General features: G+C 43.9%; 2 protein-coding genes across 3 annotated transcripts in view; both read left to right on the top strand.

The window, feature by feature from the left end:
• Nucleotides 1–15817, top strand: part of LOC119463590 (uncharacterized) — a 112872-nt gene that overhangs the window by 50551 nt on the left and 46504 nt on the right. The gene's annotated exons all lie outside the window — the stretch shown is intronic.
• The window catches only part of LOC119465244 (uncharacterized), a 45037-nt gene continuing 39262 nt past the window's right edge, over nucleotides 10043–15817 (top strand). Inside the window, exons 1-3 of the mRNA XM_049656420.1 lie at nucleotides 10043–10213; nucleotides 13920–14006; nucleotides 14081–14229. Of these exons, the coding sequence (XP_049512377.1) occupies nucleotides 13925–14006; nucleotides 14081–14229 (231 nt within the window). The 5' untranslated portion in view covers nucleotides 10043–10213; nucleotides 13920–13924. The remainder of the gene's footprint in view (nucleotides 10214–13919; nucleotides 14007–14080; nucleotides 14230–15817) is intronic.

Raw genomic sequence — 15817 nt, 5'->3', positions numbered from 1 at the left:
ATTTGGTGTTCTGTTTCTTGCCTTTTGCCCTACACATTACTGATATATGCTCTTTTTTACTACACTCGAAGCACTTCGCATTCTTGAACTTCCAAAGTTGTTCCAACTGGGTTTTGTTTCCACACCTTCCGCACTCTACCTTTTTGCCTGCTTCTGCTTCGTGCCTGCCCGTCAGCTTATGCAGGTCTGGTGCAGTCATGTCGCCGTTCTTCATGAGCTTGATGCTCCTACCCGCAGCTTCGACTGCCAGCACCATGCTCTCGGCTTTTTTCAAGATCAAACTTGACACAGAAAGCAGTGCTTTCTGTAACTGCGCGCTTCAAATTCCACATACAATCTTGTTCCGTAGCACTTCGTCCAACATGTAGCCAAAGTCTCATTTGTCGGTGAGTCGTCGGAGCTTGGCGATAAACTGCTGGTCTGATTCGTCTTTGTTTTGAACACGAGTAAAAAAGTCTGAAGCTTTATGCAATCTAGTTTGGCTTGGGGTCCCAGAAGCCTTCCAGAAGTTCAACCATTTCCTTGTAGGTGAGCTGGCTCACCTTACAAGAAGCGCACCACCCACCGAGGACGTCCATTGACCTTGATCCGAGACAAGAAGCAGTCTCTTCTGTGCATCCTCTTCGATGTTGTTGCCTTCAAAGTAGGACTCAATGCGAATGATGTACGAAGTCTACTTATCCTTGCCATCATCAAATGGTGGTATGTGGTACGACACTGCACAAGCAGCGAAGCCCTTGCTCTACAAAATGCGGGTACGTTTCTCGTCGCAACTGCTACACCGTGCCTGGAGGCTGAGCGCAGCATCCAAGACACATCAAATTTAGGCTACTAGAACAAGAATAGTTTACTTTGTGGCAGCTATTTTTTAATGGCTGCCCGTCAAAATCAGACAAACACGTACAATCAAGTGGAACTCTGTGCAAGCATAAACAAGCGCTATCACGAGATAGCACAAAGCTATGCGTGTGCACTGATAGCTGTCAAGGTCTCAAGGTGTTAAACACAGCAACAGGAACTTCTGAATCGAGAAAAGTCTTTATTGGACATACGCATAAAAGGAATACACTGAACATGTACTACAAATACAATAGAAAAAACCATAACACACAGCAAACTATATACAGTGTCAGTTAATTCAAAGTGTTTCTCTTCATTCTTCACATGCGAAGTGTTAAACAATTCGATAATATTTACATTGCATCCATCAACGTGGCCACATCACCTCGTCGTCGCTGCTTCTGACGACATGTCGATAGGCCCGCTGATGTGTCAAGGATCCAATGTCGCCGTGTCCGATGTTCTGCCGTAGCTGGTCCTTCTGCTACGTGTCCCTTCTGCTACGTGTCCCTTCTGCACCTTTGCCCCGTAGCCGTGCGTGCCCTTTTCCACTTTTTCTTCTTTTATACCTTGCGTTCTTTTCAATAGGACCCTAATATTTTCTAACTTTTTCTTTATCTCTTCCACAGCCTCCTCGTGCTTTCTGCTTTTTCTTGTTCTCCATTTCTTTCATGGCTCAAGACAATAGCACCATCTAATCTACTTTGCAGCAGTTTACAACATGCTTAAGAATACTCCAGTAGTAATGGTGAAGCCATATTTTTAATACTAGACCCACAGCTTTATAGTTGACTTGCATTACTTTCTTTGCGCTCAAAAAGTTCCCTAGAAGAGCCAGTCAAATGAGCAGTTACAAAGAAGCTCTAGAAGCAGAACTAGCACTCAAATGGCCACTTTCACTTGTGGTGGCACCGGTGCCTTTTGAGCTGGTTGCTATGTACAAAGGCCTCGTGGCATAGGGGGCACTGAAATGGCCTCTCGCCTGTGTGGATGCGCATGTGTCTCTTGAGATTACTTTTACTTTGGAAGCTCTGAGGGCATGAAGGGCACCGAAACGGCCTCTCCCCTGTGTGAGTGCGCACATGTAGCTCGAGATTACTCGTGCGTCTGAAGCTCTGAGGGCATGAAGGGCACTGAAATGGCTTCTCCCCTGTGTGAGTGCGCAGGTGTGCCACGAGACTACTCCTATGTGGGAAGCTCTGAGAGCATGAAGGGCACTGAAATGGCCTCTCCCCTGTATGAGTGCGCAGGTGTACTTTGAGATTACTCATGCAACTGAACCTCTGAGGGCACGAAGGGCACTGAAATGGCCTCTCCCCTGTGTGAGCGCGGAGGTGTGCCACGAGACTACTACTATGTGGGAAGCTCCGAGGGCATGAAGGGCACTGAAATGGCCTCTCCCCTGTATGAGTGCGCAGGTGTACCTTGAGAGCACTGTTCTGTGGGAAGCTCTGAGGGCATGAAGGGCACTGAAATGGCCTTTCCCCTGTATGAGTGCGCAAGTGAACATTCAGTGCGGACTTTGACGAGAAGCTTTGAGGGCACAAATGGCATTCAAACGGCCGCTCCCCTGTATGGATCATAGTGTGTTTTTTCAGATTAGACATCTTATCAGTCTTATAGGCACAGAAGTTACAGTGGTGGCTGTATCCCTGATATGACTTCTCACTTTTTATGGTTGCAGCTTGACGACTGCAAGGCTTTGATGCTGCATAAACAAATGAAAACAGGTTACGAAATTATGAAGTGCCAATGAGGTAACACAACATAGATAGTAGTGCTAGCAATAGCTTTTTTCTTCATTAAAGAAGTATGCAGGATAATTTCGGGTCAGACCAAACAAAGCACGGTTGGTCGATCATTTTGGTTTGCCTAATATATTTATATGTGATTACTCAATGACCCAGTTGGTGAAGTTCACACATATTGTTGTGAAGAAAAAAATTAATAGCAGAAAGATCATAAAGTGAGAGGACGGGTAGTGTAGTATTAATGCAAGCTGCTGATGCAGGATTTTGAGAAACCTGAAGTTCAATGCCAAAACAAGTAGTCTGGTAGATAAGCCCCTCAGTATTTTTTTAAAAACATTGCTGCTAACTTCACAAGAACATACACTTGGTGTCCCCTTTCAATTGACCATACAAGAGCAACAACTGCTTTTTAACAGAAGATGCAACGCAGTACAGTACAGACCGCTTATAACGCAAGTCGCCAGAGTCGTGAATATCTGCATTATAAGCGGTACCGCACTGTAACCAAAACAACGATTTTCAAGCCCTACACCTATGCAAAACATGTAGACCAAGCAGCCACGCATATCCGAGAATCGAAACGTGCGGCTGGGAGTTTTGAATGTGTTTAAATTTACGAACGTTGAAAGGTTAATGTCCAAATACCCACGATCTTCGCATGAAGCAGACATAGTAATAATTTTATTAAATGTCTCAGTTTCGCCCAAAAGGCGAAGCATCAATTGCGATAGCAAATTAGTAGAGAGTTATAAGGAGTAGGGACAGTAGTTTTATCGGCTGCATAAACTTGATACATTCGCTTACTAACTGAATTAACAAGTGTGGTATCAACACGCACAAGCAAACATGAATAGACATGATGACCGCAGACAACCACTGTCTCAAAACGCGGGCGTGGGGAAACGCGGCCGCCGCAGCGAGGGAAGGTTCGAGCAGTCTATCGCTTCAACGGAAACTGAGCGGTGTAAGCACAGTGCATACAAAGGTCAGAGCCGTGTGGAGATCGCTTTCAAGATATGGTGCGCGTGACAACACCGACAGCCGGCACAGGCGCGAACGCATTTGTTGGCAGAGTAGAAGCCGTGCTTCCCTCCCTCCCGTGCTGCATTCCCGCTTTGCTCCTTTCGCGTGGAAGATTGCATCGCCAGTTCCCCTTGCGCCCGGTTGCAAGATACGCATTTGGCGCCGCAGCACAGCGTCGCCCCCTCTCTACCTCCCATACCCCCACGGCTTTGACCTCCTCTCCCATTGGTGGGTGCACCTTGTTGAGAAGCGTGCTCGCTACCGCCCTTGTCGGCGAGATTTTCCTGCGGAAGCCCCATTATAACCGGTATTTCGTCTCGCGCAGCTGTACTGTAAGCGGTATGCATATACATGGAGTGCTATGGGAAAATTAACAGGAGTCTGAAAAGACCGTACTATATCAGGTCCTGCACTATAAGCGGTTACGTTATAAGTGGTCTATACTGTATATGGTTCATCTGCTGATGAGAATACTAGCACTAGCACGATACAGCTTTGAACTGTGACCGGTTACTTTTGGTTGAGTGTGCTACATTATTACCACTATTTTATTGGTTTAATGGCAGGTATTTACTCTCTCCACTATAACTGCATAGCACTTTGTAAAATAAAATTTCTGTTGGTACAATGTGCATCATTACGTGGCTGATGTTAGACACATTCCTAGAACAGGGTTCTACAGTATATTGTACATACCTCTGGTTGACACTTAGAACACTTATAAAACACACCAATGTTCAATGGTAATTACAACTGCATACAGTGGTCTAGATGTTGCTCCAGCAATGCTCTTGTTCACAATCATTATTTCAGCTACATTATTGTGTTACATTTTTTTCATTAAGCATGAAAGATGTGAGTAACCTTAACACACACATAGTTAAAAATCACGTTGAGTAGCACTGACAATTGGGCGAGTTGGTACGGATGCATGGTTTCAGAACGGCGCAACAAGGAAGACGACATACGAAAGAACACACGAACACAAGCGCCGACTCACTAACTAAGGTTTATTCCACATCACAGAGCAGATTTATACACACACGTGGCCACACACACTTGCAGATTTATACACACACGTGGCCACACACACTTGCGTGTGTGTGGCCACGTGTGTGTATAAATCTGCTCTGTGATGTGGAATAAACCTTAGTTAGTGAGTCGGCGCTTGTGTTCGTGTGTTCTTTCGTATGTTGTCTTCCTTGTTGCGCCGTTCTGAAACCATACATAGATAAAAAGTGTGCAATGAAGGAAACGATGATGCTAACTTGACAAAGAGGCTGACCAAGATATACTTTTCTTCTGAGCAGGAACTACTTTTACTCAAAGCAAGCAGTGCACAAAATGAGCACACAAATCAGAAGCTTGCAGTACTTTGGCAGCTGATAAGCCAGAAAGAGCCAAGCAGATGCATGTGTGTACAAAAATAATATTGCAGTTTCACCCGAAAGGCGAAGCATCAATTGCAATCGATAGCAAAGTAATCGCTAGCAAATTAGGTGCAAAACATGGCTGTTCTGCACCAACAAATGCAATAAAATTTGAAATCGCAACACCAAAACAGGAAAGGCATTCTCTGGAAAAAAAGGAACCAGTTAGCATAAAAGATAAAAGTGCTTTGTAGCTATAGCCCCAGCACTGTCTTCTCAACAATAAATATGTTTTATGTACGCACATTTTTGGTATATATATATAAACATGTCTCATAAAAAAAGCAATATCAATACATGCTATATCCTGTACAACAGAACGTAGAATAAACACTTTCTTGAATCTGCAATTAATGCTTCACTGCTGAACATGCAGAAACGGGGATGCTTCTTTGAAAAGTGCCAAAGAAGACAAGCTGTAAAAAAAAGATATAAAAAACAGAATTAAAAAATATCAAGCAGGATTACAACCCAATTAACAGTGATTTCGTTTCTTTCATGCAGTTTTATAATTATTATTTGTTGTTTATGACAAATGAACTTCAGAGTGTGATCACTCAACTTCTCTTTGGGTACCAAACACAATAAGATGCTAATGATACTGAAAGACTACAAACTACAAGTGGAAGGATGAAAATATCAACAAGAATCAAGAATGCACAAACATTCACTAAACACTGTTATTTATGCAGTGAAACAGACTTAGTGAACTGAATTCTTCGTCAACATTAAGTAATCAATTACTACTATAAAGGAATGCTTACATCAAACACAGTGAAAAGGCTGAAACAGAATAATAATAATAATAATAATAATAATAATAATAATAATAAAACGCTACAGAAGGGACTAGTCACAAAGACGCATGAAACTTTACAATGCACAGACACGAATAAAAAGTAAGATCACATATTATCAAGATGTTAGACAGTGGGGTCACAACATGACGCTCTTTGTCCACCAGTAACACACACCTAGAGGGAGAAAAAGAGGGCAACAAATTATTATCAACAATGAACAGAATCTCAAGCATAGTTACCAGCTCCACAAACATTGCTACACACAATGCAGTTTTGAACTGCATTTTAATTTGGGGCGAGAAAGGTCACTGCAATTATTCATGACTTAATGGTGGTTAGTTTCTCTAGGTTATTTACTGTATAACACACAGCAAAGTAATATTTGTGTGTGCAGCATATGTATGCTGACATTGTTACACCTGTTAGTGTTTTTCTGAAACTGGGTTCTACTCACATTGTACACATCTCTGCCTCAAATCTAAATGGACAACCAAGTTCAATGGCCAAACGCTGCTGCAGCATTGCTCGTGTACGCTTTCACAATGTGAGCTGTTTCACGACAATACATTTTGTTTTGCTAAGCACAAAAGATGTCAATGACCTTAACAAATGCATTCATAAATAATGTAACAAAAAGATTATGCCAACTTCGCAAAGGCTCGAGCTAATCCAGAAATGTTGTCTTGCAATGCAAGAGCTGGCTCATCTCAGCGCAAGCACCACAACCAGTCAGTTCTAGGAAATGCCACTAATTCATTCCATCGACGTCACTCCATCACTACGTCGTCATCATACGGTCATTGTAATGCCATGATGGTCATGGCTGATACTAGCAAGCGAGTTTCATAGCAAAGAGAGCCAATCCCGGAGACTCTGTTTCTAATTCATAAGCACATAGCGGGCAACATTGATGAATTCTACAGCATTAATGAGAGGGTAGCAGTCATTGTAACAAAGCTAAATAGGAGACATAGATTAAACGTAGTACAACCCTACGGTACAACCTGCAGTCATGATGATGAAATTGAACAGTTTAATGAAGATGTTGAATTAGCAATGAGAAAATTGCAAAACTCAGTATACTGTAGTCATGGGCGACTTCAATGCAAAAGTGGGGAAAAAGCAGGCTGGCGGCTGTTTAGCTGCTGTACCGAATGTACGTGTTTCGCGTTTGACGCAGAGATAAACAGTAAATCTCAGGAATTAAGAAAGCGTGAGCATGCCAACACGTACAACCGACCCATACGTTGCGAATACGAGCGGCAGCCTACGGGAACGATGACCTACAGATGTGGCACAGCCGTTGGCACAGCGCTGTGTCGCCGTTGCAGATTATTGTGTACGCGCCGTGCAAAGCGAAGAGTAGTTTATTTCAAATCGCTAAGGCCAGAAATGAACTACAAAAGCAGTTTCATTCGTCCTAACTTGCTTACTTTTCAGTATACAGGTCGCCGGTAGCGGGTGCACGAACTCGACGGAGCCAGGTCTAAGCTCGCTGAAATCAACACTGGCTCAAACTTCATGTGCACGGCTTGAGAGGGTCGAAGCTGCGCATTTCAACCTTCCAACTTCGCAGGCACGTTTTGACTCACTTTGAGCGCGATTATTATATACCAACGAAGGCGTTGCGGCTATCGCGATGTGGGTTCGACGGCCTATCACGCGGGTTTCAGTCGAACGATAGTATAGGCACGGTGATTTTATCGGTGCCGTCCCCAGAAGCCCCTCGCAGTACCAAAACCACTCTTACGCTACGCACGCTTTCAGTGCTGCACTGACGTCGAGCTGCCAGGGAGTTTCAACGCGGTACAGGCACAAATTGTCAGTAGCGCGCGTCCGAGCGCTTTTTTTTTTTTTTTTCGGGGGACGTTTCCCCGAGATGGGCCGCACGGCCGCGCGCGCGACCTTCCAAAACGTTTCGCGACTAATCCGCCAGGCAGGGCGCATGCGCCGTCGGGCCGTGAAAAAGGCGGATTGGCGTTTTTTTTTTCTTTTTTGTTTTTTAAGCTGCTCAGCTATGGTTTCCCTCAGATGATATGGGCTGAGAGGTACGTTCCACCTCGCTCTATGCTAGTCTAGCTTGATATCTTTGGGTGTTTAGTAACCTTAGTGGAGCGAAGGGTTTCTAAACACACACACGGGCGTGTATGTGTGTGGCGTTTGGTTGCTTGATGTTCCTGCTGGTCTGCAGTCCCTTCGAAAAGCATTCTCGCAGAAGGGTACGTTCTTTATATATATAAATCAGCACGTGGTATGCATGGAAGTAGAGCCACAGAAACACACGAACGTGCACACACACACACGAGAAGAGCACAAGTCACCGGCCGCTACACGTCACATGATCTTTTTTAACATATATTTTAACTTACAACAACGTGGTGTACGCACCCACAAGACATATGATTAAGCGGCGCATTGCGCAGATGCATAAGTTCAGCTGTAATCTACACATCGACGAAATCGCAGGCTTTCCCTTGCGTGCAACACAGGTGTACGTCAGGAACAGTTGACACGATAATCTGGGATACACGGCGCAGGTATACTGACTGCTTAATAAGCGCAGCAGGCAAAGCATAGCACCATCTGCTGTAACAACTGCGTTTGGCAGTTTGTTTCACTAGTTGACACTGCCCGAATAATGGATTTTAAAGTGAATTACTGTGACGGAAATTCTCAATTTTTTTTTTCTGCTTCTGTTAACCGTGATACATAAGAAGGCGGTTTCAATTATGTTTGCAGTAATTGCCGGTGTCACCTCGTGCAGTGTGATTGAGTAAAGAAGGCACCGGGACATACTACCAATTTCAAGTGTATATACCAAGGTAATTTTCTTTTTCCTTTTCCTTTTTTTTTTTAAGCATGACACCAGTGTGAGGTTGAAAGAGTTGGTCACGAAAGGCAGCCCGGTTCGAATAACTCCCGCGCCGTTGGCGAATGTTTATATTCTCTGTCCTATATACAGTGTCGGCGTACTAGAGAAATAGGGTACAAGTTAGTCGTCTGTAGAAGTTTATTTCACGACAGGGGACGCATTTTTGCGGCAATTTAAAAAGTGTCGCGCAGCGAAACGTCGGACTGCGCCGAGTCCGCGCGTTGCAGACGACTGAGCCAGCCGGAAAGAAAAAAAAAAAAAAAAACATTTCCTGCTCCCACGTGACCCACTCCTGCACCATGACGTCACGAAACATACAGCTCCTGGGAAAATGAAAGCGAAACTGATTCGTAAAGAGCTATTAATTACAATAAATTATTTGTGATGCTCTGAGGCTTGCCAAAATTTTCTCATGGGTTGGTGTCCGTTACTTTCATTTAACACAAGATCAGTGAGAAGTTGGAAATGTAATGTCAGTACTCCTGTAAATATATAATGAGTGTTACCTGATATTCGCACGCTCGCTCATACCGCGCCTATGCAAAATGAAGTAGACTTGTGCATGTATATAGAGCAGCATTATGGCTGCAAGGCGCAGGGTACTATCAGCCTTTGCTCCAACGATATTTTCAAAACGCGCGCCTGCTGTCTACCACTCTGCCAATTCACAAGACGGCGGAAATCACATAACGGCAACAACTCATGAAGTCTGCAACTGCACGTAAAGTGCGAGACTCAAGTAAATGGAAGTATTAGTAAAGAAAAAAAACGAGAAACCAAGGCATCCACAGGACGTCACGAAGCTGAAGTGCGACGTCTAAATAGTGCCCTAACTAAGATGACTTCTAGACGACTGTTCTCCCCACGCTGCACTTTCACAACAATCACTTTCTAGCTCTGCATCGTTATCGCGTTTCGTGGGGGTACGAGCGTGGTTGCAATAGCGAGCATAGACAACGAGAGACAATTCTTGTTGCGCCGTTGTCTTTTTTTCTCGGGTGTGTGCAAAATGTGGAGAGGCATAGCACAAAAGTTGGTAACACTGGTGCAGAACACATGTCGTTCGATCGCGCGCGTGTAGCTACGTCGTGAGGACGTCTTGTAAGACGCGCTTTGCGTTGTTTTTCGTAATTAAGTTGTTGGACAGCGGTGTAAAAACTACCTCGAGTGGATATTCTTCCGTCGACACTGTTGTTCTTCCGTTGACACTGGTGTGGTTACCCAGTTTCGCGTGTGGTTACGTGCACGAAGACTGCGTGCACCAGAGTTCTCAGCCGCTAGCAGTGACGGTGTGGTTAGCGCTCGCGGCCGCCGTAACAATGTTCACAAACGTCGACTTCCGTGGCGTTGCGCGGGGACAGTGTTCCGTCAGTAATTGCGAATGCGACGGCTACGCTCGCTCACCGTCCTCCGAGGTGTGCACTTCGCAAAATGCGACGCTCCAGTGCGGTTGGTGCTGCTACTGCGGCCACCCGCCAGTTTCTCACAGTCGTATTGGTGAGTTGCCCTTTGCGTATACTGTGTTTATTCCAGGAGATTGTCGCTTTTCAATGTTCTAAGCTGGTTAATATATGCGTGCGTTAAGCTCCTGTCGTACGCACTGGAAACACTAGAACGTACGTGTTTGCATAGTTTAGACAACTGACAACTTTAGAAGGAACGGTCCCTAACTAGTTTTGAAATGCACTGCACAATTATGTAAGAAATAGGCTTGCATAGGGTCTGTGTGCAACCAACAAAGGTTTATTTTTCGTTCATGCTATGTGTTCATGCATGCCCACTTTCACATAATTCACAATACCGTTTATTATGCATGCTGCTCTACCACAATTTCTTAGATGCACTATTTGCACAAAGGGCAGCATTTCAAATGGTTCAGTGTTTTAGCAATCAAAAAGCTGTGTGCCTCTTTTTTGTTTACTGGAGTATTCAACGGTCTTACGAGATTCAAGTCGCATTGCCAGGCATTGAACAGTAATTCCAATGGATGTGTTTTATATGTCTAAAAGTAGCTCAACAAAGATTTTATTTTGAGTGTCCAGGTATATGAAATAAAAAAGCACATTTGCACAAGATAAATGCACTTATTATAAGGTTCATTCGATTCAGCCAAGTTTCTCTGCACCTATTAATGGTGCACTGCACCAAGCCTTCAATTCACTGGGGTACAACCGTGTACGCTGCACGCCCATGCTCAATTGCATGGGGTGCAAGGCGAGGTGCTGCTGCAGTGCAGTGCACCCATGAACCTTGCAGTGAGTAGGTGCAGCCCGGTGCACCACAAGTGGCACCACCTGCACCTTTTCATTTGTGGTGCTGGGCACCTTTTCTAAATCAAACAAACCTATAGTATAGCATTTAGCTCAATGTTCACACGTCTGCACAGCTGCTTAACAGCAGTACAGTAAGCTTGTATCGTATAATATCTAACTTTTATATAAAATAAATATTTTGGATGCATATTTATTTTTTTCCCTTGCCCAGCGAGTAAAAATGATAGTGAAATATGCTTAGAACATTGAACAGTGAATGTGGTTTATGTCATTGGAGGTATTACTGTGATTGACTTTATTACCTGAGCTTTTCTGAAACCTGAATTATTCTGCCACTTCTTTCACGCACTGTATTGCAGCCTGCTCCTTGCTGCTATAGTTGTCCATGCAACATTAGTAGGTTGCAGAAACTGATTGTTTGCGCCAAATTCTGTCATAGAACTATGCTCCCGTCATGCACTTATTCCCACGTAATATATGCAATTGTGTGCTGATTTGTCTTGCAGTGGACATATATATAGGCTGATGATGATGTGCTGAAAAGGTTCTTGTGCGTTTCTGATGCCCGTACACCTTGATTAACACTTAAACTGCCATTTGTGGGCACTGCTCAGATATTTATCCAGAATTGTGATCGACCAGGATGTCTGCTAGTCGGCAGTCCTCGGACGTGAAAGGGATGTCCTGTTTTGGCATAAAATGTTCAGTCTTAAGTTGGATGTCGAGGCAACACTAGTGATGCCTTGTATGTATCTATTAGTTTGCTTGGTAAGGTTTTTATGACGCAAGCTTAGAATCTGCATTGTGAGCCACTGTGATGATCTTGCATACCATACTAGCCTGTCAGTAAAAGCAATGCTTGGTCATACAGCTATGCAGTTTGGCTTTCATTCCCATGCCTAACTACCTGTGACAACACAAGTACACCGTTTTGAAATCTTTCGGAAGCATTTCACGACCCACTACAATGATTATAGCACAGACTTGTTGTTTGTGGTTACATGTAAGCAGACACATTCTCCTGTGATCAAGCCTAGCTGTCAACATTTTAGCAGTAAGGTATGGGTATGGGTCTTTAGTTTTAGTACTACCACTCAGTAGAGCATGGGTAGCACTCTTTTTTTGCTGTCCTTTGTCTCGCTTCACGCTGTTTAACAAGATGGAACATTTTAGCAGACTGAGGTGTGTTCAGGAGCACTGATTGCATCTGAAGTACCATATGTAGACAGAACAAATGGCTATCCGATGTTGGAGTTTAAAAAACTGTGCCTATTCCACATTCCCAAAAAAACTTTACTCTGGCTTTTACATACATGACCAAAAGAGCATCGGTATGTTGTATGAATGTGTTCATTTGCACTGCTGCTTTATTTGTATAAAAGCCCCTGTCAACTATTGGAGAGCACATTTCGCATTTGCTAACTAGCCTTGTTTGTGGCTTTGGGTCCAAGGCTGTCTAAATAATCGGTCGTGCCAACAGAAGATTTGAAGATGTGCAAGTTGAGTCTGTGAAAACTGCTAAAGCTCACAGTTCGAGGCTCCCAAAATAATATGAAAAAAAAGACATCTGCATTCAAACTCATATTGCTCCTGTATAGCATGCAACTGAAGGATTGATGTTCAAAAGCTAACAGTATTCTCATCAGAAAACAATAAGCAGTACACATGGCAAATTTGGCTAGGAACATTTCATGGCGTAGTCTTATATGTTCTATAGCTTCAAGAAAACTAAGTACTGTACTTGAGCCTAATGCAAGCTGTCCTCTGTTTTCTGGCCAGTGCTTATTTAAGTGTAAATATGCTGTATATATAGTCTCATGTGTGTGACTTTGCCACGTAACATGGTAGCTGTGCAGGTATCATCTAATGAAACGTTAATGTTAGTAAGTGTGCTTTTTCATGTCACTACTGGCTGCGTAAACATGTTATCCTTTGCTTTTCAATATGATCTGTTCGAAAATGCATGACTTGGCTCATCTCATTTCACTTGGAGCTTCCAGGAACCAGTTTCTAGTGTGTGTTGTTGCAGCCATCATTTTTCTGAATTATGTGTGTATTTCATTTGAATCTTCCATTTGAGACTTGCTTAGGGTAGGATGTAAAACTGGGCGTGTTGGTCGATGTTTATCTTAACGTCAGTGCAAATGGGAACGACAACACAGAGAATAGAAACACACAGGCAAAGCACTTGTCCTGTATGTCTCTCTTCTCTGTGTCACCGCCCCATTTGTGCTGCCGTTATACTGTATTGCTCAGGGTGTGCCATTGAAAATAGCAGCAAGGGCCCATGCTCCTCACCTAAACCCTATAAACTGCAAAGATAGCTGGTGTGCTTCTTTTGTAATGTGTCGACATGTAGAGGAAGCAATGTGACGAATAAATTATCATTTATTGGCTACAATGACAATTACCTTAAAGAAGGGCATAGGTAAAACAGCATGTTTACGACATCTAAAGCATCAGTAAGTATAAAGAATTGTTTACTGCCAAAAGAGAAACTAATATGACCTACAGACAGCCAGGACACTCACTGCCCACAAAAGAACATTCGCTTTAAACTCTGCAAAAGAAAAGGGGGGGGGGGATTTAGTGGGAAAACTGTCAAGTTGGCACCACTGCCACTGAGTGCCATAAAAGGACACCTTCTTGAAACCGTCTTGGCGGACGAGTAGGCACATGTTGCAGCCATTTCCTTTTGATCATACATTCCTGTTGCCTTTGTAGATGCAAAGTGTACTGACCACCTTGTTCTGTATGTTGTTCATGGAACTTGAGGCACATTTGTTTGTTGACTCTCTCAATTAGGCTTGTTGCTTTTGACAGGGAACCCCCTACATCTGTGTGCTCTTGGACCTCCTTTTGTGCATACATTTGCATGTCGTTTTCTGTTATGAAACTAATAAGCTTGAATTCCATTCTGATTGACCTAGATGACATGGACTGTAGTCAGTTGGAACCTGCTCAGATGAGTTTGGAAGCTGCTCAGCCACTATCATCCCTCCCATTCGTAATCGATGGTAAGCAGTTGTAGATCACGGTCACATACCAGTGCCCATCTCACAGCCTTACCTAGTTGTATGAAAAATTTCAGGGGCAGTGAGTCTCTTGGGACAGCCTGTGTCAGGTGATACACCAGTGGTGGAAGTGGAGAACATCAAAACAGAGCCAGGAATGACGCCCAAAGAAATCCTGCAACCACAACTAGTCCAGGTGGCAGCCTCGAAGAGACGTGCTCAGCCCGTAAGCTGCCTGTTGGAGTTCACATTGAAATAGCGGCACTCAATTTTTTTCTGGCTTGCCGTGGGCTTGTAGTTTTCTGAATTTCACATGTCATAAAATTTAGGCATGTCACCTGTGCTCTTTATTGCATGTACAGTGCTCAGCGATTGAAGCATGTTACTCAAACTGCATGGCAGCTGGCACTTTTTTGTGGCACCGATGAGCGCTCCGTGATCACTGAGGGGCTGAATGCAGTCACAATGCATCACAAAGGCTCTCACTTTCATGTGATAGTACAAATATGCAATAGCTCGTGGCCAGCCCCCACCGGTGGTGGAAACGGCGCCGGCAGCCACGTGCTAAATTTCAATTGCTGAGCACTGTACAAGGCACAGGTTATAGCTCTTTCATGCTTTGCAGCAAAGCTCATGAATCTGGCTAGGTTTCCATGGTAAAAGTGCTGCTTGGCTGGGACAGATAGTTCATACTGCCTGGCCTTTGGCGTCTAATTTTGTTGTAATAGCGTTTGTGTAATGGTAGTTGTAATACTATTTGCGTCTTAATTTTCTCGCCGGTTTTCTCAAGTTCCATGGTAAGACTTTGCCACAAAAAGTTGTCTCCGAGTGTGCTTGCGGACAACTTTCTGTGGAAGTGGAGGAAAAGTTGCGGAGGCAAAGTGCACACAAATAAGAGAGTTCCTGGAAAATGTCCCACATTCTCACTCCCGTTAGTTTAACCTGGGGCAGAGAAACATAAACATGTTATTTACAACAGCAAAAGGAGACAAAATACCTGGTGCATGAGGTAATTGAGCGCACTGCTTTGGATTGCCACAGACACTGGCATTCTCATTTTATCTGCCTAGATGCTTGACTTTGTCTTCCACAACCCCTCTATCACCAATCTAGCACATTTACTATCAGGTATTAGCTTCCAGTTGGACACACGAGATGAATCCGTATGCTGTCCTAGTTGCCTTACATGCTGATCACAGCGACTTGAAGATTGCCACCTTCGTGAATGCCTCCATCCTTTCTGCTTGGGGTAAAACAACAGTTTATGGCTAATTATCACCCCCCAAAAAAAGAGAAAGAGGTGAGAAATTAAGCTCTGCCCGTGGTCAGACGCCATTCAGGTGGCTGTTTCTTCAGCAGGTGGAGGCCGTGATGAGCGAGAACCCTGATAAGCCATATAAAGTAATTGATGAGCAGCTCGAAGTGGCACGGTCAACAGCCAGGCTTTCTCTGCACGACGTCACCAGGTGCCACTCTTATTTAACTGATTTGCTTGCTCCCACATGGCCTACTCCACCCGAGAGTGGGTGGCAGTGAATTTCTGTGGCCACATCGCCCTCAATGTACGTCCTTATTCTGAATATAAACAAACTCCCACAGGATCCTAAAAACGCTCGAAAGGCTTCCACTGTGGAAGCAGTACCCAACATCAACATGTACTATCAAATCCAAACATGCAGCTGTTAACGAAACAGAATTCTGTCAGTAATTGAGCCTCAAAAGCGTTTATACAGCATCCTTAGAAAGCATGTAAAATAAACAATGCAGAAAGCTTTGAACGAATATATTGATTTTTGTTTCAAATATTGTTGCTA

The sequence above is a fragment of the Dermacentor silvarum genome, chromosome 9, assembly GCF_013339745.2.
Source record: "Dermacentor silvarum isolate Dsil-2018 chromosome 9, BIME_Dsil_1.4, whole genome shotgun sequence".
NCBI classification, from domain to species: Eukaryota; Metazoa; Arthropoda; class Arachnida; order Ixodida; family Ixodidae; genus Dermacentor; species Dermacentor silvarum.
Note: the sequence above shows the minus strand (reverse complement) of the source record. Positions and strands in the feature narration are given on the sequence as shown.